This window comes from Caretta caretta, chromosome 8 (assembly GCF_965140235.1).
Source record: "Caretta caretta isolate rCarCar2 chromosome 8, rCarCar1.hap1, whole genome shotgun sequence".
Classification (NCBI taxonomy): domain Eukaryota; kingdom Metazoa; phylum Chordata; order Testudines; family Cheloniidae; genus Caretta; species Caretta caretta.
Window position 1 is genome coordinate 96,697,692 of NC_134213.1, and position 22,000 is coordinate 96,719,691.

Consider the following 22,000-nt stretch of genomic DNA (forward strand, 5'->3'; position numbering starts at 1 on the left):
TTAAGGATGACAAAATTTATTTGAAAAAATTATTATGTATAGAAAATATACATTAGAATGATCATCTCTCCACCTCTTGGGTCTAGCACTCCCGTCTCCCAACACAAGTAGCTATAATTTGCTGCTATGCTACTGCTGTTTAAAAAATATCTGTCTCCTTTCTCCATACACAAATTCATATTGATACTTCTAACAACTTTACCACCAGGAAAAAAGGGAAATCTTTCTGAATCAATAGGTATTCAACAAGTCCCAATCTTCCATGGTCAGGCACGTGTGTGTCTGCTTTGAAGTTCGTTCTTTCTCTTGTTCAGTTAAACCTTTCTCTTTATTTTTCTTTAATTGGTGGCTAGCTGCAGCCTCCTTTTTCAATAAAGGGAAATGGCAATTTTGTACTTTATCCTTGTAGAACTGCAAGTTTTCAGAAGCTTTTGCTTTAGTCTGCACCAATGTGCACTTGACTGGTTCTTCTATCCTGCATCTCTTTCCATCTACAAAAAAACCCAAAACACAGAGTTAAGCCTGCTCTCTAATTCAGTATGTGCTTGGCACAAAAGCTAGTCATCATTTGTTAAGCCATGTTTTAATACACCTACAAATCCTTAATATTTAGAAATGAAATCAATTTTTCAATATTTGGTTGTATTTAATCAATACAACACATAAGATTGTTTTATATTACTCATTTTTTGTTGGGAAATGTGCTAATCATATTACAAAGGGAGGATTTTGTGCTTAACTTAATCACTTTGTACAAAGTCAGATGACCAAGCTGAAAATGACCTGAGTCACCAGATTCCAGCTGCCTCAAGAACTAACCCAAAACCCACTGAGGCCAACAGACTCCCATTGGTTTCAACGCACTTGAGCTCAAGCTGTCAGTGAGTTGGATTTACCTAAGTCATATTCCATCACATAAAAAAATATATATTCACTAAAAGCAAGGTCCATCCCTTTTTAGATATTTTGTAACTTTAAAGATGTTGTATAAGTGAAAAACGCTCAGTTTCACAAGTGGCTGCAGGTGTACATTCAATATGCCACTATTTGGTTTTGTTTTTTTAAATAAGTTTAGTGTAAAAATAATGTACAAATTTAATGAACAAGTTATTCAGAACCTCACACAGTTACATACAGAAGTGTTGAGCTGCTGTTCTGGACTTCAAGTTTTCCTTGGGCTTGACGGTTTTCATAGCTAACTGCTCCCACTGCAACACTGTCTGAAACATGATTTAAATTATTTTGAATGATTTTCTTAAAGGAAATCATCATCAGAAACAACTCTACACCTTACTCTTTAGCTTTTTTTATGCCTTATTACCCGTCAGAGATGACTTATACAGCAACACTAGTTTTCAGTAAAAGCTTTTAGTATTAGCAACCTAAGTAAAATATTCCTTCCTCTAATTCTTACGAATACTATCTTATCAAACAGGAATTCTGATGTATATACGAAGCAAGATGAAGGACCGTGGAGAAACAGAAAAAACACCCGCAGCTAACATGTCCCCTTACAACACTTCCATTACAGTAGGAGTCTCTATGGTTGTGATTCTCCTCTTACATGCTGGAGCTTCTGTATGGGCAGCTTTAAGCTGCATTATAGAACACTGAGCCACGTTTGGATGGTACGGCACGCACACAAGTTGCACCAGTTTAACTAGACTGATTTAAAATCAATTTAATTAAACTAGTGCAACTTTCCTCCCACAGACATGGTATTAGACTTGGTCTACACTTAGAAGTCAGGTCAACATAGCTATCTCAGTCAGGGGTGTGAAAAAACTACACCCCAACAGAGGTAGCTATGCCAGCCTAATCCCAGGGTAGACGCAGCTATGTCAATGAATGAATACTTCCATCAACATAGCTACCGTTGTTCAGGGAGGTAATGCTTCTATACCACCGCAAAATCCCTTCAGTTGCTGAAGGCTGTGTCTACGCTGTGCGGTTATGCTGGCATAGTTATCGGGATGTGGCTATGCCAATACAGTCTCTGTAGTATAGATATACCCCAGTCTGTTACAATGAAATCCCTGCAATTGCAATTTCCCTAACAGAAGGGTAAACAAAGTGTGCCATACCATCCAAATGTGGCTCAGAGTTCTAAAATGCAGCTGAAAGCTGCCCATACAGAAGCTCCAGCATGCAATGCTTCATTTTGCTTCAAGTGACCTCACTGGGTGCACGCAGAGACTTCCCAGTCTGAGCACATTATTTGACAAAGTGAGAATACCTGCACTCTGCTTTATTCTCTGCAAATGTAGGTTTGATCCTGGCTGTCAGCAAACAGTCAATGCAACCTCTGGATACTTCCTCTGGCATGTAAGAATGCAGAACATGTTCATTCTCTAAGCTCTTTAACATCTGTTTTCTCAGAATTAAGTACTAAAAAGATATAGAACCTCACTGGTTGAAATGACTTGTGACTGAAAAGGACAAATACTTCGGTTTTGTAGAAATTAAAACAGCAACAAACAAACAAACAAAAAATGAACATACCTGCTCTGCCCATCCCTCTGTTTTGCAGTTACTATGATCAAATTCTTTCAGAGGCACTTTTGAATGAACTAAGCTTATTTGGGTCTGGAGCCTCTGAATGACTGCCTTAACATCCTAGTGGAAAAAGAATATAAAGCAGATTGTGTAGAAAAGCATTTGATCATGCTATATATATGTAACAGACTTGGGTGGAAACTCTGTTTTACCTTGAGACCGGTTTCAGAAATATCCAAATAATTCAGCTTCTTGAAAGAAAAAAGGTACCCAATTCCCATATCAGTGATTTCAGGGTTACCTATAAAATCAAAAAAGATTAGATTAAGTTGCATGACTATAGAAGTGTGTCCTGCAAAACGGATTTTTTTAAAGTATTAAGATGTAGGCGTGGAAAAAAGACAATATAAATGTTATACTAGCAAGCAAGCAATTATTCCCCTGGTAAATATTTTATAAGCTATTCTGGCACATTTATATTAACATGCTCCATGTTTTGAAAGTTATTTGAAACTGATTTTTTTTTCCTCTTCAGAGCAAAATTAAGCTTTCATAGATCGCTTCAATTAGGTTAAGCATTATAAATGAATAAGCCATACTTGTGCATATGTAAATACACATTTATTGCACATGAAAACTAATGTTCTTTTAATGTAAGGCTTCAAAGTCAAGCACCAAAAGATAGGAAATGCCAGTGTTGAGGCTGCCTGTGCAACCTTAATCCAGTCCCCTGGGGTGTATGCATTATGATCCAGTGTTTAATTACATGGTTGCATATTTTTCATTCAGCGCATGGAATGGAGGCTGCTCACTTAATGAGCAACTATTCCTAATATTTTCTTTTCTCCTTGTTCAATGTGTGGCCCTATACTTTATTTACTGCATAATATTCAAACCTATTCTGAAGACAGAATTATTTTTCTCATGAGCTTTCCTATGGCACTCATCACAATAGTATGAGTGCTTCACACATTTGTTAATGTTCACAACATCCCTGTGAGAAGAGGGGGAATTATTATCCCCATTTTACAAATGAAGTACTGAGGCACAGAAATTAAGGTCAAAAGTATCCGTGCCTTTTGAGTGGCTAATTTGAAACAACTAGGACCTGATTTCTGAAACTATTTAGCATTATATAGCATTTACATAGTCAAAGCTCCCAGTGACTTCCGTTGTAGCTGTGAATGCTCAGCACTTGTGTAAGCCAGTCACAAGGGTCTCAGGTCAGGCACCCAGAGAATGAGGAACATGCAAGGAAGTAGTCACCTGTGAAAAGTCTGACTTTTAAATGACTTGCCCATTATCACACAGGGACAGAATCCAGTTCTCCAGCGCAGTATTCAACTACCTTAACTGAGAGACTGTCCTTTCTCTTTCTGTAGTCTCCTGCCTCATTCACTACACATCTTCCAACTTTTGCAAATGAAGCAGGAATCCGACAGACATCAGTATCTTTCAAAATACAACCCTGACTCATCCCCAGAGTAGGTCCAGACCATGCACTGAATGAGGCAGGGGTGCTGTGAGGGAAAAAAAAATAGTAAGTGCTCATGTAACTAAAGACTATCATACTGCATACTCACAAGGGGGCCAAATTAGGGTTACACAGACAGGAAACATCAGAATTACGGCTAACTTTTGAGTGCTTGACTTTGCAACCTGAAGTGTTTTTTAAAGTAGCATTTTGTGTGCAATTTTTTTAGGTTTCCGAAAAAAGCAAAATGGAAAAAAAATTGAATCAGACAGCATCCTCCTTCATACTGCCTGGTCCAGTGGGGGACAGCATTGAGACCACAGGGAAGACAGGCTCCCTGATCTCACTTCAGGTGCTTAGACCCAGCATGGCACAAAGCTGCAATTGCAGGGAAGGTTCTACTCAGCTCCAGGTTGAAGCATGCTCAGTGCAGATGCAATTGTAGGGAATTTAACTGCTAAATCTAAAAAAAGTGTTCAGTGAGCATGTGCAAACTGTAATTTTTCAAAGGCTTATAACTTGGCCAAATTTGGGCAGATTTTCACATGGTCAGCAAAAGGCCCATCTCTCACCAAAGGCCCCTATCTTCCAAATTTCAGGTCTCTGTCCAGAGCATGGAGGTGATAGAGCTTTTCAAAGCAAAGGCAGCCAGAATTTTTTTAACATGGGCAAAACAACATTTTTCCCTAGCCTTGTTCTTGGAAATGGCTGAATGAATCATTGTCCAGAAGAAATCAGCCTAAATCAGACACCGAGCATAGAATATTTCACCCCAAATGGATAAAGTATGGTAAAGTTATGAGCAACTGAGAACACATGATAGGAAGTGACAGGCAACCTTCATAACAGGGTGGTGCTGTGAGCCCCACCTATAATCAGTACCCTTTTTTAATGTCAAGTCCTGAAAATTTTCTTTTGATGTTGTATTTGAGACTAAGACTGTCACCTTAGTGCATGGCTACGCTTGCAGTTGTAGAGCGCTTTGAGTTAAACCAGCCTTCGGAGAGCACAGTAGGAAAAGCGCTGCAGTCTGTCCACACCGGCAGCTTCAAGCGCACTGGCGTGGCCACATTTGCGGCACTTGCAGCATCATTGGGAGCAGTGCATTATGGGCAGCTATCCCAGCATGCAAGTGGCTGCAATGTGCTTTTCAAATGGGGGGGCGGCTGGAGTTAGACAGGGAGTGTGTTGTGTGTATGTGGGGGGAGAGTGGGTTTTTGGGGGTCTGAGAGCATGTCAGCATGCTGTCTTGTAAGTTCAGACAGCAGCAGACCCCCCCTCCCTCTCTCTCTCACACAGCATTCCACACTAATGGCTTGCTTTGTTTCAGAGCAGATAAGCAGCCGGCTGTCAGAAATGGAGCTTTCAAAGCGCATTTCCGCATTTCTACAGCCGATTCCAAACAATGACAAGAGTGGCCACTTGACTTTAGGAGAAGCAACACCTCATTCACACTGGTGCTGCGGCGCTCCAGCGAGGGCGCAACAAATGTTATTCCACTCGCCGAGGTGGAGTACCAGCAGCGCTGTAGCCGCGGAGTCAAAGTGTTCTACGTGCCTTGCCAGTGTGGACAGGTAGTGAGCTAGTGCGCCTGGGACTCCTTTATTGCGCTGTAACTTGCAAGTGTAGCCAAGCCATTAGTCTTGTTCTCCGTGTAAAAAGTTTACCTGTCGAATAGTGACCATCCTAGCAGAAAGACTAGACAAAGGTTAGGTTCATGTCATGTAGTAGTAGTAGTAAAATACAAAACTTAGATTACAAATTTAGTACTGAGTCACTCAGCTTGGATATTGACGAGTTTGAGTTCCATTTTGGAATGCATAAATGTTCATTTAAATGCTGTATTTATGCCAATCAAGGGCCTGATTCTGCTTTCACTGACTTCAGTGCAGCAGGATAAGGCTATAGGTGCAACATGTGGCTTCTGGCAAGTTGTCGATGAAGTCCTTGTTTGGACTCCTGATATAGGGGCTAATTTTGAACAATTGTCTGCTTTCAATATTCACTAGGAGGAACCCTAGATGAGAAGTAACCATGTTTTTCTAAATTTAAATTATGAGGCACTTTGACACACTTACAAGACAAATCTAATACAGACAGATTTTCAAGTCCCCTTTTCATCACTCGAACTGGCGCTGTCATTTTGCGAAGGCCTGCATCTGACAAACAATTATCCTTCAGGAGGAGCCGAGTTACACTAGGATAAGGAATGTAAAGTTAGTTTGTAAAGGAATAATTTCAAAGTTTTTAGTAAAATTATTAGCATTTCTTGTGAAAAGTCTACAATCTTCCCTTAACACCTACTCAATCTACCACTTGTTTGCTGATATTAAAAGGACCAATAAAACAAGAGGCCTCTTTGGTATTTTCCCTGTTGCCTCTGAAGGCTCTGCTGAAGCAATTACCTAACAAACTATTGCCAAAGTTTCACTGACACAGGAAACACTGGGACACAACAGCTTGCTGACACCAGCAATAAGATTCTTTGTAACTAGAAGTTAAGGACAATTAGGCTTGAAACCCATTCAAAACTGGAGAAAGAAAATCCTTGTTTGACATATAGGAAAGGACAAAATTGGTAGGAGATACAAGGAAGTATTGCAAACAAGAATAAATGAAATCCCCAAAAATTTATAGATACACTTCCACAGCATCCTTTTAAAAACAATCTTGCATCAAACACATGGAAGTCTTATGTAGTAACAACAGTTATTAATTCATAAATATAATTAACTTATCTAATAAAGTTCCACAATTTTCTACCTTTTAGATCTCTGGTAGCTTGAAAAGACTGTTATATAAACATTTTAGCAAACACATACTGGACAAAATACGTAAATTAGGAATATCTCATGCTGACATACTGATTCAGTTAAAACGATTATTTTGGTAAAGTTTTCTCCCAAAAAATCAATAAGCAAATTTAATAGGGAAAGTCTACAAGAGTTGAAAACTAAGTTTTGCAATATATATTAATATACTATATATTGAGTGTATAATATAAACAGAAAATGAAAAATATGCAAAACAATTGGTCTTTATATTAGTAGAGTACTTTTATTTCAAACTTTCATAATTGTAGATCATGTCTAAAGACTCAAAACATGCTTGGTATCATACAATTTGTGTTATTAGTTCTGATGGTTGCTTTTTTCACCTGAAGAAGAGAATTTATAAACAACTAAAAACCCCAATAAAAGTGTCTGTTGCCTGTAAAACTTTCCTTTAAAGAGACAGTGTGATTGTGATTCTGTGAATTTCTTGGTGATGGAAAAGAAAATGCTGGTCAGTTAAACATATAAATAAATTGGTACCTAGACAGAGCTTCTTTGGTGATATGTTCTAGCAATTCATGGTTATCTCCAAGTTTACAACAGGAAAGATCCAAGCAGGTCAGCTCCCTGAAAGACTTAATTTCTTCAAGTTTTTCAGAAATAACCAGATATCTGTAAAGAGCAGAAAGCTATCAACGTTTAGATGCATAAAGGTACAGTCCTAGAAGGTGCCTACTCATATTGGCATAATGCCAGCTGCCATGGGAAAAATGCTCATCATTATCTACCCAGGCTGCAGCCCATGTGGAACACATGCTCAAGTACTTACTCAGTGTCTTAGACCAACATTGTGGCTCTGATCTGACTCAAAAAATACTTTGCTCCATAACTAGTGACTTCAAATTGCAAAGACAGCTATTACAACTAGATCTCAAGCTATATCAGTCCAATTCTTGCAGCACTGCTTGCCAAATGGTAAAATTGATGTTTCATGGCCAAAAACAAAAGCCTTGACTAGAGAAATAAAGAAGACACAAAGATCCTTCAACAGAAGTCATCTTTCACTCATGAAAAGGGTAGTTCATGAGTAGACTGGCAAGAAATGTGATCATTCTGAGGATGAAGTGACACCTGGATCACCTGATGTTTTTTATTAAACCTTTCCTATATTGCTCATGCCACCTTTGGCATCCAAGCCTATATGCTTTGATTTATACTGATTCATATTTAAAGGACTGAAAAGACCATAAACTGTGTGAATGTACAAAAAAAACCCCAACAAATTGTTATAACATAGGAAGGTACTTCACCAGGGACAAGGTTTTAGAGGGGTATTATCCTATTTTAAGCCTTGTAGGGAAAAACTTTTCTTGTTGAGTTAGAACTTGTCCAGAGAAGAGTGGAGAGGGAGAACTTTCCTGGTCAAGGTGTATTTAATATGGAGGGCATGCAACACCTCTAGATACAAATAGTAATAAACTGTAATACTAGTCTTCTGACTTCAAAACCTGTGATATAATTACAAGGCTATCCTTTTCTCCCCCGTGCCTTAGGGGGTACTGATACCCTTAAAATGAAATGCAATAGAAGACATGGAATAGCCCCCTGGGACTGCGTGCTGGAACGTTTTGCTGGCTACACAAGTCCAAATAAATGTTTAAATACTTACAGAGAAGGATTTTTATTAGTTCAGACATAATTTAGTTATTAACATAACACCCCTGTGAGGTACGTTAAGTTAGACAAGCTTGTCTCTCTCACCAGCAGAAGGTCCAATAAAAGATATTACCTCACCTATCTTGTCTCTCTAATACCTTGGGACTGACATGGATAAAACTATCCTGCACCATACAAATGCCAAATGTTAGCATGTTAAAAATAAAGCTGTAGGTTTTATCCTTCAATTCCGGTTGCCGAATGTGTTTGTGTGGATTTGGAGGATTAACTGGCAGTATTATGGGTTCTGCATTACACATAAGAATTAAATCAAGCGCTATTTACCAACAATACTTTATGGAGTGAACAAATATAATTTAATAATCCAAATCAAGAAAATGTTTATATTTAAGTAAAAAAATGAAACACTTAAGCAACAACACTGGTGGAGACTCACGTTTACATAACTGAATGCACTTACCTATTCTGTAAACATAATGAACAAAGCACCAGACTTCCATAAGCCTCAGTAAATTTTTGTAGTGCTCTAAGTCCTGTAACTGGTTCTGTAAACTTTTGCCTTGCTTCTGCAGCAGAAAAAAGCTTTTCAGCAATCTGCTCTGGAAAGCCAATCAACGAATCAATATGATCAACATTGTCAGAAATGTAACCCAACACTAGACCGAAGAGAGACTTGGCTGAGTACCGGAGATTGCCCTCCTTAGTATAAGTAAAGATGAAATGATCTGTTCTCTCTCTCCTTGCGCTGTCATCTTCTCTGTTCATACAAAGCTCCACAGAGAATCCTTTGGAAAACAGTCTAAAAGGCCTTGGTTTTGGAGTGGCATTCTTTACAGTTCCAGAACCCTGATTTACCATGTACAGGTGCCCATTTTCACGCACATATATTGGGCCTGTATCCAAAAGGCTTTCTGACTTGAGGCAGTAAGACATTCCCCTTGACAGTTTCTGCAAAAACAAAATGAGAGATGGATAAATAATTGAAACAAATGATACTATTTTGGAAAGATATCAATTCCAAGTTACAGAGTAACAGCCGTGTTAGTCTGTATTCGCAAAAAGAAAAGGAGTACTTGTGGCACCTTAGAGACTAACCAATTTATTCATGCTCAAATAAATTGGTTAGTCTCTAAGGTGCCACAAGAATTCCAAGTTAATTTCCTTTGGTGCCCTAGGCAGCACATTATAGTGTACCCATACCGTACAGTGAAAGCTGCGTATGATACATATACACCTCAGCTCCCAGCAAAACAAATATGGGGACTAGAACTCAGGACTTTTGCTTCAGAATGACAGGTCTTTTCCACACACAAGTACTCCTTGATCAACAGTACTAACATGTTTAAGAGTAGCAGCCGTGTCGTGTCTGTATTCACAAAAAGAAAAGGAGTTCTTGTGGCACCTTCGAGACTAACAAATTTATTTGAGCATGAGCTTTTGTGAGCTACAGCTCATTACATTACAACTATTGCACACAAATAGTCCTGTACGTTGCACATGGGGCCTGCTCCTTAAAACGATGACTGATTAGGACTGAGGCAAAGTGTGAGCGCGCCACAGAAGTTTGCCCCATCTCCTTGCTCAACGCCGCAGGCCGGGCTGCGGGGGTTTCAGCTGCACTGCCGTTACACCGGCTGGGCCTGCAAAAGGGGACACTTTGTCTGCAGGCACCATCGCCTGGCAGCGGCATGCCCAGGGGTCGGCGTCTGCCCCCTTCGGCGGCGCGGAGCAGCAGCAGCGCCTGGCTCTGCCTGACGCCGGGATGGGCTCGGCGCAGCCACCTGGCGGCCGCGGGCGGTCGGCGGCTGTTTTCTGGGATGCAACAGGCGCTGCCCGGGCCCAGGGGGGCTCCTGCGCGGAACCTTTCCCCAGCCCGGCGTCTGCTGCCCCTCTGCACAGGGCCGTGCCGCAGGCCGCAGAGCCCGGCCCGCGCAGCCCTGCCCCGGCGCTGGCCGCGCCCGGCTGGGCCCCCTCAGCCGCCCGGTGCCCACATCGGGCGGGGGGGCGTTCGGGCCGCTCCAAGGCCTGGCCCCTTCCCCTTGCCGGGGTAGGTTCGTGCCCGCCCGCCCGCTCGCTCCTGGCGGGGCAGCGCCCCCTTCCCTGGGCCCGCCCCGCGGGGTCCGTCGCTCCGAGCCCGGGGCTCTCGCGGGCGCTGGGAAAGTTTCCCCGAGCCCCCCAGCCCGAACCCCCGGCCTACCTGCCCCCGCTCGGCGCGGCCGCTCGCAGGGCCGGGGCTCGACACAGGCCAGTCCCGCCCCGGGAGCGCCCCGGGGCCACAAAGGGGAGAGCGGGGACGCGCCGGGGGAGCTGAGCGAGGGGAGCGCGCGCGCGGGCACAGAGAGCCCGCGGGAGCCCCAGGCGGGAGCGCGCGGCGTCTCCGCCCGAGACAAGAGGCGAGTCCCTGGGCCAGGGGCGGGGACCCAGGGGAGACAGGGGCTGGGGTGACAGGGTAATGGAGGGGCTGTGGGGAGAGAGCCCGGAGTATGGGGCTGTGGGAGGGGCCCCGGGCCTGAAGAGGAGACTCTGGGATTTGGAGGGGATATGGAAAAAAGAAAAGGAGGACTTGTGGCACCTGAGAGGCTAACCAGTTTATTTGAGCATAAGGTTTCGTGAGCTACAGCTCACTTCATCGGATGCATCGGGGCATTGGGAGGGGGCTTGGATTTGGAGGGGACATGGGGAGGCGCTGAGGAGATGTGGGGCATTGGGAGGGGGCTCTGGGATTGGGAGGGGAAATGGGGAGGCACTGAGGGGATGTGGGGCATTGGGAGGGGGCTCTGGGATTGGGAGGGGACATGGGGAGGCGCTGAGAGGATGTGGGGTATTGGGAGGGGGCTCTGGGATTGGGAGGGGACATGGGGAGGCACTAAGTGGATGTGGGGCATTAGGAGGGGTCTCTCGGATTTGATGGGGACATGGGGAGGCGCTGAGAGGATGTGGGGTATTGGGAGGGGTTCTGGGATTGGGAGGGGACATGGGGAGGCGCTGAGGGGATGTGGGGCATTAGGAGGGGGCTTGGATTTGGAGGGGACATGGGGAGGCACTGAGTGGATGTGGGGCATTAGGAGGGGTCTCTCGGATTTGATGGGGACATGGGGAGGCGCTGAGAGGATGTGGGGTATTGGGAGGGGTTCTGGGATTTGGAGGGGACATGAGGTGCTGAGGGGATGTGAGGTATTGGGAGGGGGCTTGGATTTGGAGGGGACATGGGGAGGCGCTGAGGGGATGTGGGGTATTGGGAGGGGTCTCTCAGATTTGATGGGGACATGGGGAGGCGCTGAGGGGATGTGGGGTATTGGGAGGTGGCTCTGGCATTTGGAGGGGACATGGGGAGGCGCTGAGGGATGCCAGGAGATGATGGAGGTTAGTATAATTGCCCTGTCCCTCATATTTTCCAAAGCTTGGACTAGTGTAAATTTAAATTAAGTGATGGACATCCCGTCCCATGGGAAATTATTCCAGAGTTGACCTCACCCCTTTAGGAAACCTTTTTTGTGATTCAGCCTAAATTATCATGTGCTCAGTTTCATCCCACTATTCTTAGACTCCTCCATTGACATCCCTAAATGATTCTTCTCCCTCTTTGTTTGTTACCTTTTCCCAACACTTGCAGGCGGTTATCCACCCTAGTCATTGTTCTCTTAAATGTTCTTGAATAAGGCCTTCCAGTCTCCTAATTATTGTTGCCATTCCCTGAATTCCTTGCAAACTGTTTATAACTTTTTGGTGTTCAGCTCCCTACAACTGAATCCGTTATTTCTGTTGTCTCAGCAATGCGATATGGAGAAAATCTTATCAGTTCTCTGTTCTGTGACATAATGCCTCTGTGTATTCAGCTCAAAATGACATTGACTTTTTTTAGATGTCTTATCACCCTGCCAGCTCACATATAATTCATTGTTCACTCTCATGACAAAGACCCAGGACCTGTACCCACATAGATCTCATTGCAGGATTAGGGTCCAAAATACCTACAATCGGGAAAGAAATAGGAAAACTGATGAGATACCGAGGAAATAGGGGGAATACCAGAAGGGAAAAGGCATACTTTAACTTATAAAGATATTTATTGCAAGGCTTAACTATTTTTTGTAAAGTTCTCTGGGATTTCTATAGAAAGCACAAAGTACTATAATTATATATTATCATTTATTAGGAGTTTGGTTACTTTGGCAGCACTACAGCAAACACTCATGATTTTAAAAAGTATTTTTACTTAAATCCTTGTCACTATATTTCTTAATTAGAACGTAGGAGTTTTTGACTATGTAAAATGCATTTTCAGTCTTTTAATAAAGAATACAATTAGAAATGCAAGCAGCTACTCTTACTTTAGAACTGGAACTATTTGTGGGCAGCAGTGTGGTGTGAGGGGACTGTTTTGACTGTAACTCAAGAAATATCGGTGGTTGAATCATAGAGATCTTAAAAGAGACAGACTAGACTGTTGCTCATAAAGAGTGTAACATGGTTTCTCTGAATTCCTGTTAGGGACTGAATTTGGCTGCTAGGCAACAAGAGGACAGACACTTCCATTCAGTGATATTCTAAGAACGTTCTTTTGTTTTTTTTTAATCTCATGCAGGCTAACAAGAAAGGATGAAATCAACAGACCTGTGCCTTAGTTCTGCAGGGGCTGAAGTTGTTCTAGCCACATCAAGTGATGAAAAATACCCCCCTGAAAACATCATTGATGGGTAAGATTTGATTTTTGGTTCTTTATGTAAGTCAAGGTTGTTGGAGAAATAAAGTGCTTTGGTGTCATTAACATTCATTTGTTCTTTCACTGGATTTTATGCTATTATGTTTTTATATTACATTACATTAAAAGAACATTAAGGTGGCAAAGTGAAGCACTCAAAAGTGAGGAATTACCAAATTAAGGTTGCCAGTGCAACTTTACTTTGGTCCCTGTATGTATATGTATTATATGATACCGTATGTAATTACGTGACCACAAACTATTTTTCCACAGGACACGTGCCTTAATCAGTGCACAGGATGGACAGTACTCACTTAATGCACAGCTATTCAATATTTGTTTTTATCCCTGTTGTTCAGTTTGTGGCCCTATGCCTAATTTACTGCACGTTATTCAAAGCCTCCTCTGAAGATGGAATTATTATGCAGCCCCATGCTCTGGGTGACCCTAAGCCTTAGGCTGCCAGATCCTGGGACTGGGCAACAGGGGATAGATCACTTGTTAATTGCCCTGTTCTGTTCATTGGCTACTGTTAGAAGATAGGCTACTGGGCTAGATGGACCATTGGTCTGACCCGTTATGGCCATTCTTATGTTCTTATTAATTTCCTTATGGATTTTTCTGTGGTGTTCACCACTATAGTATCTGAATGCTTCACAAATAGTCCTTAATTTTCACAACATCCCTGTGAGATGAGGGGGCATTATTATCATCCCCATTTTACAGCTAGGGAATTGAGGCACACAGACAGTAAGGTAAAAAATGTCCAATAATTGTGGGTGCCCAATAGGAGACACATGTGGCTTGATTTTTCAAAGTACTTAATATTTTATTGCACTTTATGTGTTCAAAGCACATCTTCGAGTGATTTCAGTTGCAGCTGTGAGTGCTCAGTCCCAGGATCTAAAGTTGGCACCTAGAAAATGAGGAATCACAGTTGCCATCTGTGAAAAGTTTGGTTTAAGTGACTTGACGAGCATCACCTAGGAAATCTATGACAGAGGTAGGGATAGAATCCGTTTCTCCAGGGCAGCATTCATCTGCCTTAAATATAAGACCATCCTTTCTATTCCTACAGTTTTCCACTGCATTCACTAGACACCTTCAACGTCTGCAACAAATGAAGCAGGGATCCTACAGACAACAGCCTCCTTCACTGCACAATCCTGATTCATTCCCAAAGCACCATCCATCTTGTGCACTGAATGAGGCAGGGGTTCTGCAGAAAAATAGTATGTAGTCATGTAATTAAGACTGTATCATAATGGGTGGGTCAGTCGTGGTGTAATGTGCAGGTATGAATTGTCTTTAACTGCCAGAATTTGTTGTTGTTATTGAGGGAATGGGAAATGCAGCAGAAAGGAGAAGGGAGGGAATGACAATGAAGCTAATCTAAATAGGATCTTTCTAGGTGAGAGTCACTCAAACCCAAATTTTAGACAGGCTGTTGAACTGAGTGGCCAATGAGAAGTCAGATTCAAGAATCTGGGAATATTCTGTGATGAACAGACTTGCAAGTAGTAAAGGAAATAGAGGCTGTTTGTAAGAGAAAGAGAAGATATGGTAAACATTGATATTGTAATGAATCTTCAGATGTATATTGTTCCTTTTCAAAGGAGCCTAAATAGAAATTACTTTGCAGATCTCATTCTTTCACAAATATATCGTACTTAATGTAACAAATAAAAAGTTGTGTTGCTTTTTTTTAACAACAGAAGTTCAGAAACATTTTGGACAACAACAGGAATGTTCCCCCAGGAATTCATTATTAGCTTTCATAAATGTGTAAAAATCAGCAAACTCACAATTCAGTGTTACTTAGGTAAGAACGCAATGTATTTTCATGTTTTAATTTTCATAGTAGTATCACATTCTGCAGCTAATAGTTTAAAAAATAATACACAAGAATGTAGCTAAAACAGCAAACCAGTGATCCTTTGAGTCCAGTATGTTGCATGGCCCAATTGGGGAAGCAGGATATGCTGGAGAAAGATGAACATCTTTCCTAATAGTGCATCATATCATTATGATATATTGAGGAAGAGAATTATTTTTCCCGATTTGAGCTAGTGATTTATGCCTTGAAGCATGAGGATAAATTGACCTGATAATTTTAACCTAGCTAATGTAACTTTATTGTACTATTTCTCTTATAAATGATAATTAATAATTTGCTTCAAACACTTCAGTAAATTAATTATGTTTCATCAAAAAGTATATTCTCTTTATCTGTTTTGAATGTGTTGCTTTTTAATTTCATAGTATGAACTTCTATCTCCTTTGTTTACATTTTGTCAAATTTCTGTAATCATGTGAGAAAAGATATTATAAAAAAGAAAAAGAAGTATTGTGAACCCAGGAACTAGGAACTCAAGCTTTAGCTGATTTTGGGCAAATCACTTAAACTTTCTTCTTCAGTTTCCCCACCTGTAAAATGAGGATGATGATAAGATTACCTACATACCCAACAGGATACTGTTAACAAACTAACGTTGGCAAAATTCTTTGAAGATGAAAAGTCATACATGATGTTAAGTACTTTTGTTATTAGTAAAACAGTAATATGAAACTAGGTAGACTTCAGTGCTCAGTCTATGCTGATTTCTTTTTAAATATATTTTAGTGCGGAGTTTGAGGATTGAGAAAAGCTTATCTAAAGATCCAGTAGATTTTGAAGTGTGTACTGAAAAAGGTAAGTAATCAAATGTGGAGCAGCTCTGATTGGGTGGAAATTATGTTGGCCTTTATGTATTTGCTCATTGTCTTAATATTTCTACACCTTTAGAAGAATAAAGTTTATAACATTTGTTTGGTATACTGGAAAGGATTGTGATTGGCTGTTTTTATTACTATGGACATAATCCATAAAAAAATGAATATTCCATTAATGTTACCAGAGTGATATACTGGAAATCCACATTAAAATTATATGTGAAAAAACAGTGTGACTTGAAACAGTATAGCAATAGAACTGCCTTGTTGAGAGAGTTAAAACATTTTCCAGAGCACAACAATCTATATCAGGATAATGTTAAATTGGGTACTGCTGTGCGCTCAGTAGGTATTTGAGGATAGGGGCAGAGGTTAATCTTTGTTTGCGAACTTTCACTCTTCTGTTAGTTTCTCTCAACCCTGAGTTTTGTAAATTTAGGTTTATATTTGAATGTTCATTATTTAAACTATCAGGAAACCCTGTTTTGTTGTTTAAAAAAAAAAAAGCACAAACTGTTATGCTATGGGCCTAATCCATACAAGTACTTTCCTTATGTGAGTGGTTCCATTGATTTCAATAGGGCCCTACCAAATTCATGGCCATGAAAAACATGTCACGGACCATGAAATATGGTCTCCCACTGTGAAATATGGTCTTTTGTGTGCTTTTTATCCTATATTATACAGATTTCATAGGGGAGACCAGCATTTCTCAAATTGAGGGTCTTGACCCAAAAGAGAGTTGCAGGGGGGTTGCAAGGTTATTTTAGGCGGGTCACAATATTGCCACCCTTACTTCTGCACTGCCTTTAGAGCTGGGCAGCTGGAGAGCAGCGTCTGTTGGCCAGATGCCCAGCTCTGAAGGCAGCACCCCGCCAGCAGCAGCGCAGAAGTAAGGGTGGCAATACCGTACCATGCCACCCTTATCTCTGCCTGCAGAGTGGGGCAGCCAGAGAGTGGTGGCTGTTGACTGAGGGCTCAGATCTGCAAGGAGCAGTGAAGTAAGGGTGGCAATACTATACCATGCCATCCTTACTTCTACGCTGCTGCTGGCGGCAGCTCTGCCTTTGGAACTGGGCTCCTGGCCAGCAGCTGCCTCTGTCCAGCTGCCTAGCTCTGTAGGCAGCACCACAGCCACCAGCAGCGCAGAAGTTAAGGGTAGCAGTATCGCAACTCCCTTTACAATAACCTTGCAACCCCACCCCCAACAACTCCTTTTTGGGTCAGGACATCTACAATTACAACACCTTGAAATTTCAAATTTAAATAGCTGAAATCATGAAATTTATCATTTTTAAAATCCTATGACCATAAAATTGACCAAAATGGACTGAATTTGGTAGGGCCCTATATATAAATGTTTGCAGGATTGGGCTCTGTGTTGGCTCCTTTGACATCAAGTGAGGATGGTGGCATAATGAAAACTAGAATAGCAGAAAGTTTAAAATGTTAGCTATATTTTATATCACAGAAATTGAGTCATATAGTTTTTGACATTTAATAAACCTTTGTCTAGAAAGACAAAGGCTTTGATCCTGCCAATGCTTATGAGCCCTAAAGTTAAGCATGTGCATAAGTGTTTGCTGGATTGAAGCCTTAGCCAGTCCACAAATAATAAAACACTGAAAGTATGATGATGATGAGCTGTTTAAACTGTGTAACCATATGCCACATGTAAGAAAAATGGAAAAAATTAAATCCTGTGATAAGATTAAGTGTTCATTCCTGTGTCTTTGAATTATATTTAGTGTACTGAGGATGTTACGAAGAACTGTGCCTAACAATATGGGGTCTTGATCTCAGTTTGGCCCTTTATATCCTATTCAAACAGGCATAACTTAATTCTAATCTCAGCTATGTCACTGATTCACTCTGTCACCTGAGGTGGGCTATTTAACCTCGCTCTCTGATTGCCCAGCTATAAAATAGGGCTATTTTATTATTTATGTATTTATTATTTGTATTACCTATATTCCATAAATGACAATTGTGAGGATTAATTGTTTGTACAGTACTTTGAAGATATAAATTACTATATATGTGCTAAAAGTACTACTTGTACATTTTATCTAATACTCAAAAATTAAAAGCATATTTGAGTAGTATAATGCAACACAGTTTTTTGTATCTCATAGGAACATTTAAAAAACCAGTTTAATTGTTTGTATATTTAAATTGGAACATTACTAAAATGGTTTGTATTCTTTAATCAGCTTGTTAATAATTTTTGCATACAATGTAAACTCACAATCCTTAACTTCCAGGAACTTTCAAGTCCAGTAGAAACTTATCACAGCATTGTGTGTATATATATTAACTCATTGTTTGATATAAAATTTATTTTCTAGATTTACAGTACACAGAAGGGGCGCTTCAAACGGAAGAATTTTATGTGAGTACATTCAACATACAGCATTAGTGCCACATGTAATCGGGGTGGATAGACTAGTTAAAAATGCATTCAATTCGCGCAACTCAATACATGTTATTTTAGAGGTTTGGATACATCCCTAGGTCTTGGATATGTGCTTCTACATTATGGTATAAAAATCCATACAGCTAGAGCTCCTAACTTTGCTAAATATCTATCTGAAGAAGTGTGGTAATCTCTCTTGGTCCAGCTGTTGTCTTCAAAGTTTCATGAGTTCCAGGTATTCAAAGGAAAGAGAAGGGCTATTTTGGATTCCTCTAACCCAAGAAAGCTCTGAAAACTGACATGCAGAAATGTCTTGATCCTTCTGTTATATTTTAAATGTTAAATTTCTTTGCAGAAGCTTGTTGAACATTTATATTATTACAATGAAAATAATAAGCTCCTTTTCTCTTCTACAGCTTCCTGAATTCCAAGCTACCTACTTGCGATTCATCATCAAATCTGCCTTTGATCATTTTGTTTCAGTGCACACAGTGATGGCAGAAGGAGTAGCAGAAAATATTTAATATCAAATTTACACAATTGCCTCAAATATTTTGTAATGATATTTGTAGCATAAAGGATATATTTATTATTCAAACATTATATTAAAATGGATTTTTAAAATATGGCTCCAGTATGTTCCCCCCCCCAGCAATTTAATGTGTAATGCAGTATAACCATTAACTCTGATAATACATTTGTAGTTTTCCAATGTAGAGTACAAATGAAGAATTGCTTTTTGCTTAACCACTAACATACGAGTATAATTGATTCCACTTCTGAATTGCAATATGTTGATATTAAAAGGCTGTTTAAGATACATTGTTTTAAAATGCCATTGAATATTTGTTTCTCTGTAAAATATTTCCCTCACAGAAAAAATAAAAGTGTGAAATATTCAAACTTGAAGTCATTCCCCCAACCCTAAAAGAAGTCCTTCCAAAATTCATTAACATCAGCTGAGGACCCTAGGTAAGAAAAGAGGATGATTATAACTTCTACTGAAATATTTAAATACCAAGCTGAAGCCACTCGAGATGGTTTAATATATTTTAATTGCTCCTATTTAGCTCATTGCCTCTATAAATATTTTCTCAAATCAGGTCACAGCTGCCTTTGCTTTATGCTATGACTGTCATAAACAAATATTAATAGAACCAATGCTGATGTACATTAATACAAATTGTTTCATTCATAAACCTGCTGGGGTGTGTGCAAGTGAACATTTAGAAAAACTGCCTGTAAATAGAATTTTTTTTTTTTAAACAGTGATCAATGTGCAATCATTTGTTTTGTTTGCTAATACACTACTCCAACATTCATCCAAGCCATTTGTATGGCTTTTAATTAGTAATATTTATTTTATAGATTTCAGTTTCAAAAAGTACTTCAGTGACTAGTTATAACACGTTGTACCATTGCTGTCTCAGTGATACTGAACATTATCTGAATCTGTTGGCACCAGGATGCATTACTAGTAAAGTTTCACTGATAAGGCCACGTTTCAAAACTCAAAAGGATTAATCTTGCAGTCCTAAAGCAGGCAAAAAACTCCCATTAATCTCAGTGGGAATTTTACCTTCATCAGAGCTGAAGGATTGGGCACTAAATTAGAGGTGCATTCAGTGGAATAAAATATATTTTTTCTTGACACTCACTATTTCATATTTTAATTACAAGAAATCTTGAGCTAATCAAGGTGTAGAGAATATAGACACAATTTATTTTCTGTTATTTAATATTAAGTTTTATTATATCAGATGCTACCTAAACTAATTAAGAATGGGTGTATGAAAGCCATTACACATTTGGAGTAACATCAGGGATTTTTTTTAGAGACAAGTAATTTCACTATATGAAAAATTTTGGACCAAGGGTGTATGAACAGGGTAGTGATGAAACCTATAAAAGCACTTTTGATTTCTGTACTCCTGTTATTCTCTCTCTGTTTTGTTTTACTTGTATTTCCTGTATACTGACCTGTAGCAGATGGGTACATCTATGACTCCATATCTGGGCTAACCTTCTTAGAGAGCTTTTCCATTAACTTCAAATGGTGTTGAATCAAGCCATATTGATGTCTGATTCTTGAATAAGGTGTAACTCATACTATATCCTTGTCTACCCATTTTCTTTTTCTCTTGGGTGAGTATATATTCTTTTTAACCTCTGATTTCTATAATTATTTTAAAATAAACAGCAGTAAAAATATATTTTAAAAAAGGCCAGAGCAAGTTGTTCAGTGACCACGTTTTCCAGATGGACCACTTTATTTTTGGGGCTTCTGATTTGTTCACCTATTTTAGTTTTTCCAAGATTGCACGTATGTCCTGTGGATGGTAATTCCAAGGTCCCACTCCACCCTGTAAAGTAAATAAAATACAGGATTGTTCAGATATACTCTATGGGGGAGTCTCCAGTGGTGCATAGTTGGCACAGCCATCTCCTGCCACACTCACCCAAAAGCCCTGGTGCAGGAGCAGGAGTGACCTGAGCGTGTTGCACTGCAACTGTGTTCAACTGGTAGATGAACCCTTGAGACCCATTTCCAGCTGTGCATAGGTTAGAGCAGCTTGCAGCAGAGCCTGGTTAGAGCAGCCTGCACCAGAGCCAGCTAGATCATCAGGGAGCCTTAAGTGGCTGCCTAATGGCCACCCTTTCTTCCGCACCAAGCAGAAACAGTACAGTAGAGAGTCTGTCCTAAAGTCTTATGTACAAACTTTTAGATATATATCAGTATAGTAAATTACACAGTAAAATAAGGTTTTAACTACTAGGAAGTTTAATGCTGAAACTTGAAAGATAATCTAAATTAAATAGAAGTAGATTCTTGTAACAGGCATGGTCTCCAGCTACCAGATAATAATTAGCACTTTATATCTATAAATACTATACAAATATTAACTCAAACTTCAAAACAGCCTTGTGAGCTAGGTAAGTATTATTGTCCTCATTTTATACATGAGTAGACTTTTATGCAGAGGTTAAGGCCAGCCAACAAGTTGGGGAAACAGCTGGAGTTAGAATGTAGGGTTTCTTTGTTTCCAGCCCTATGCTCAGTAGGCTTTCACTTTGTCTCTTTAGGAAGGACAACATAAATACTGAGGCAGAGCCAAGACATACATAAAAAATATACATCAATGCCAAGACTTTTTTGTTGCTAATCATTATTCAATGAACAATGTGCTTAAAGATAACTAACGTTTTTAGAAATGGAACACAATGAAAAATGTTAATCATTTGTCCATCAAATATGCTATGGGATATTACAGGGCTATTTTTAAAAGTTAAAACCACACTGTAATGTGTTCAGAGTTCATTACCTTATAGACAACCTTTCCTCCTTGCACCAGATAAAGTCTTTCTGGCAGAGCTGCGTATTTTGAACTGCTCAGGTTTTCCATAGTATCTAAAACCACTGGGCATAAAGGATTCTCTTTCAAAAGAAATTGTGCAGCCTTTTTTCGATCTTGAAGGTTTTGGTGATTTTTAATAACAATGTTGTTTTCAAAAGCCCATCCATCTTCCAAAAAAAAAAGAGAGGGGAGAGTGATTATATATTGTGTGTGTACATGCCCCAAAAATCAATTTAATAGAACGTTATCAAGGTTGCAAAGTCAAGCACTCAGAAATGAAGAAATGCCAGAATTAGGATTGCCTGTGCAACCTTAATTCAGACCGCTCGAGCATATGTATTATGATACAGTTTTCATTTACATGATCACATACCACTGAGAGCACAGGAGACA

General features: G+C 40.0%; 3 protein-coding genes across 6 annotated transcripts in view; 1 reads left to right on the forward strand and 2 right to left on the reverse strand.

The window, feature by feature from the left end:
• On the reverse strand, nucleotides 1-10,751 carry LRRC42 (leucine rich repeat containing 42). Of its 2 annotated transcripts, none has more exons than XM_048860344.2 (8): nucleotides 10,619-10,751; nucleotides 8,882-9,369; nucleotides 7,285-7,416; nucleotides 6,049-6,167; nucleotides 2,709-2,797; nucleotides 2,503-2,616; nucleotides 1,136-1,220; nucleotides 1-491 (listed from the first exon to the last, which is right to left on the reverse strand). In XM_048860344.2, the coding sequence occupies exons 2-8, from the start codon at nucleotides 9,352-9,354 to the stop codon at nucleotides 232-234; spliced, it is 1,272 nt and encodes a 423-aa protein (XP_048716301.1). In that variant the 5' UTR covers nucleotides 9,355-9,369; nucleotides 10,619-10,751; the 3' UTR covers nucleotides 1-231. The 2 variants fall into 2 exon arrangements, with proteins under 2 accessions (XP_048716301.1, XP_048716302.1); XM_048860345.2 differs by lacking the exon at nucleotides 10,619-10,751 and adding an exon at nucleotides 9,760-10,271.
• Nucleotides 10,271-19,071, forward strand: IFT25 (intraflagellar transport 25). Of its 2 annotated transcripts, none has more exons than XM_048860349.2 (6): nucleotides 10,271-10,468; nucleotides 13,007-13,118; nucleotides 14,839-14,945; nucleotides 15,747-15,815; nucleotides 18,184-18,227; nucleotides 18,668-19,071. In XM_048860349.2, the coding sequence occupies exons 2-6, from the start codon at nucleotides 13,021-13,023 to the stop codon at nucleotides 18,773-18,775; spliced, it is 426 nt and encodes a 141-aa protein (XP_048716306.1). In that variant the 5' UTR covers nucleotides 10,271-10,468; nucleotides 13,007-13,020; the 3' UTR covers nucleotides 18,776-19,071. The 2 variants fall into 2 exon arrangements, with proteins under 2 accessions (XP_048716306.1, XP_048716305.1); XM_048860348.2 differs by lacking the exon at nucleotides 10,271-10,468 and adding an exon at nucleotides 10,722-10,814.
• Nucleotides 18,668-22,000, reverse strand: part of DIO1 (iodothyronine deiodinase 1) — a 14,197-nt gene continuing 10,864 nt past the window's right edge. For both annotated transcript variants that reach the window (XM_048860347.2, XM_048860346.2), the window contains 2 exons: nucleotides 21,575-21,774; nucleotides 18,668-20,614 (listed from right to left, as the gene is read on the reverse strand). In XM_048860347.2, coding sequence (XP_048716304.1) covers nucleotides 20,549-20,614; nucleotides 21,575-21,774 — 266 coding nt within the window. In that variant the 3' untranslated portion in view covers nucleotides 18,668-20,548. The remainder of the gene's footprint in view (nucleotides 20,615-21,574; nucleotides 21,775-22,000) is intronic.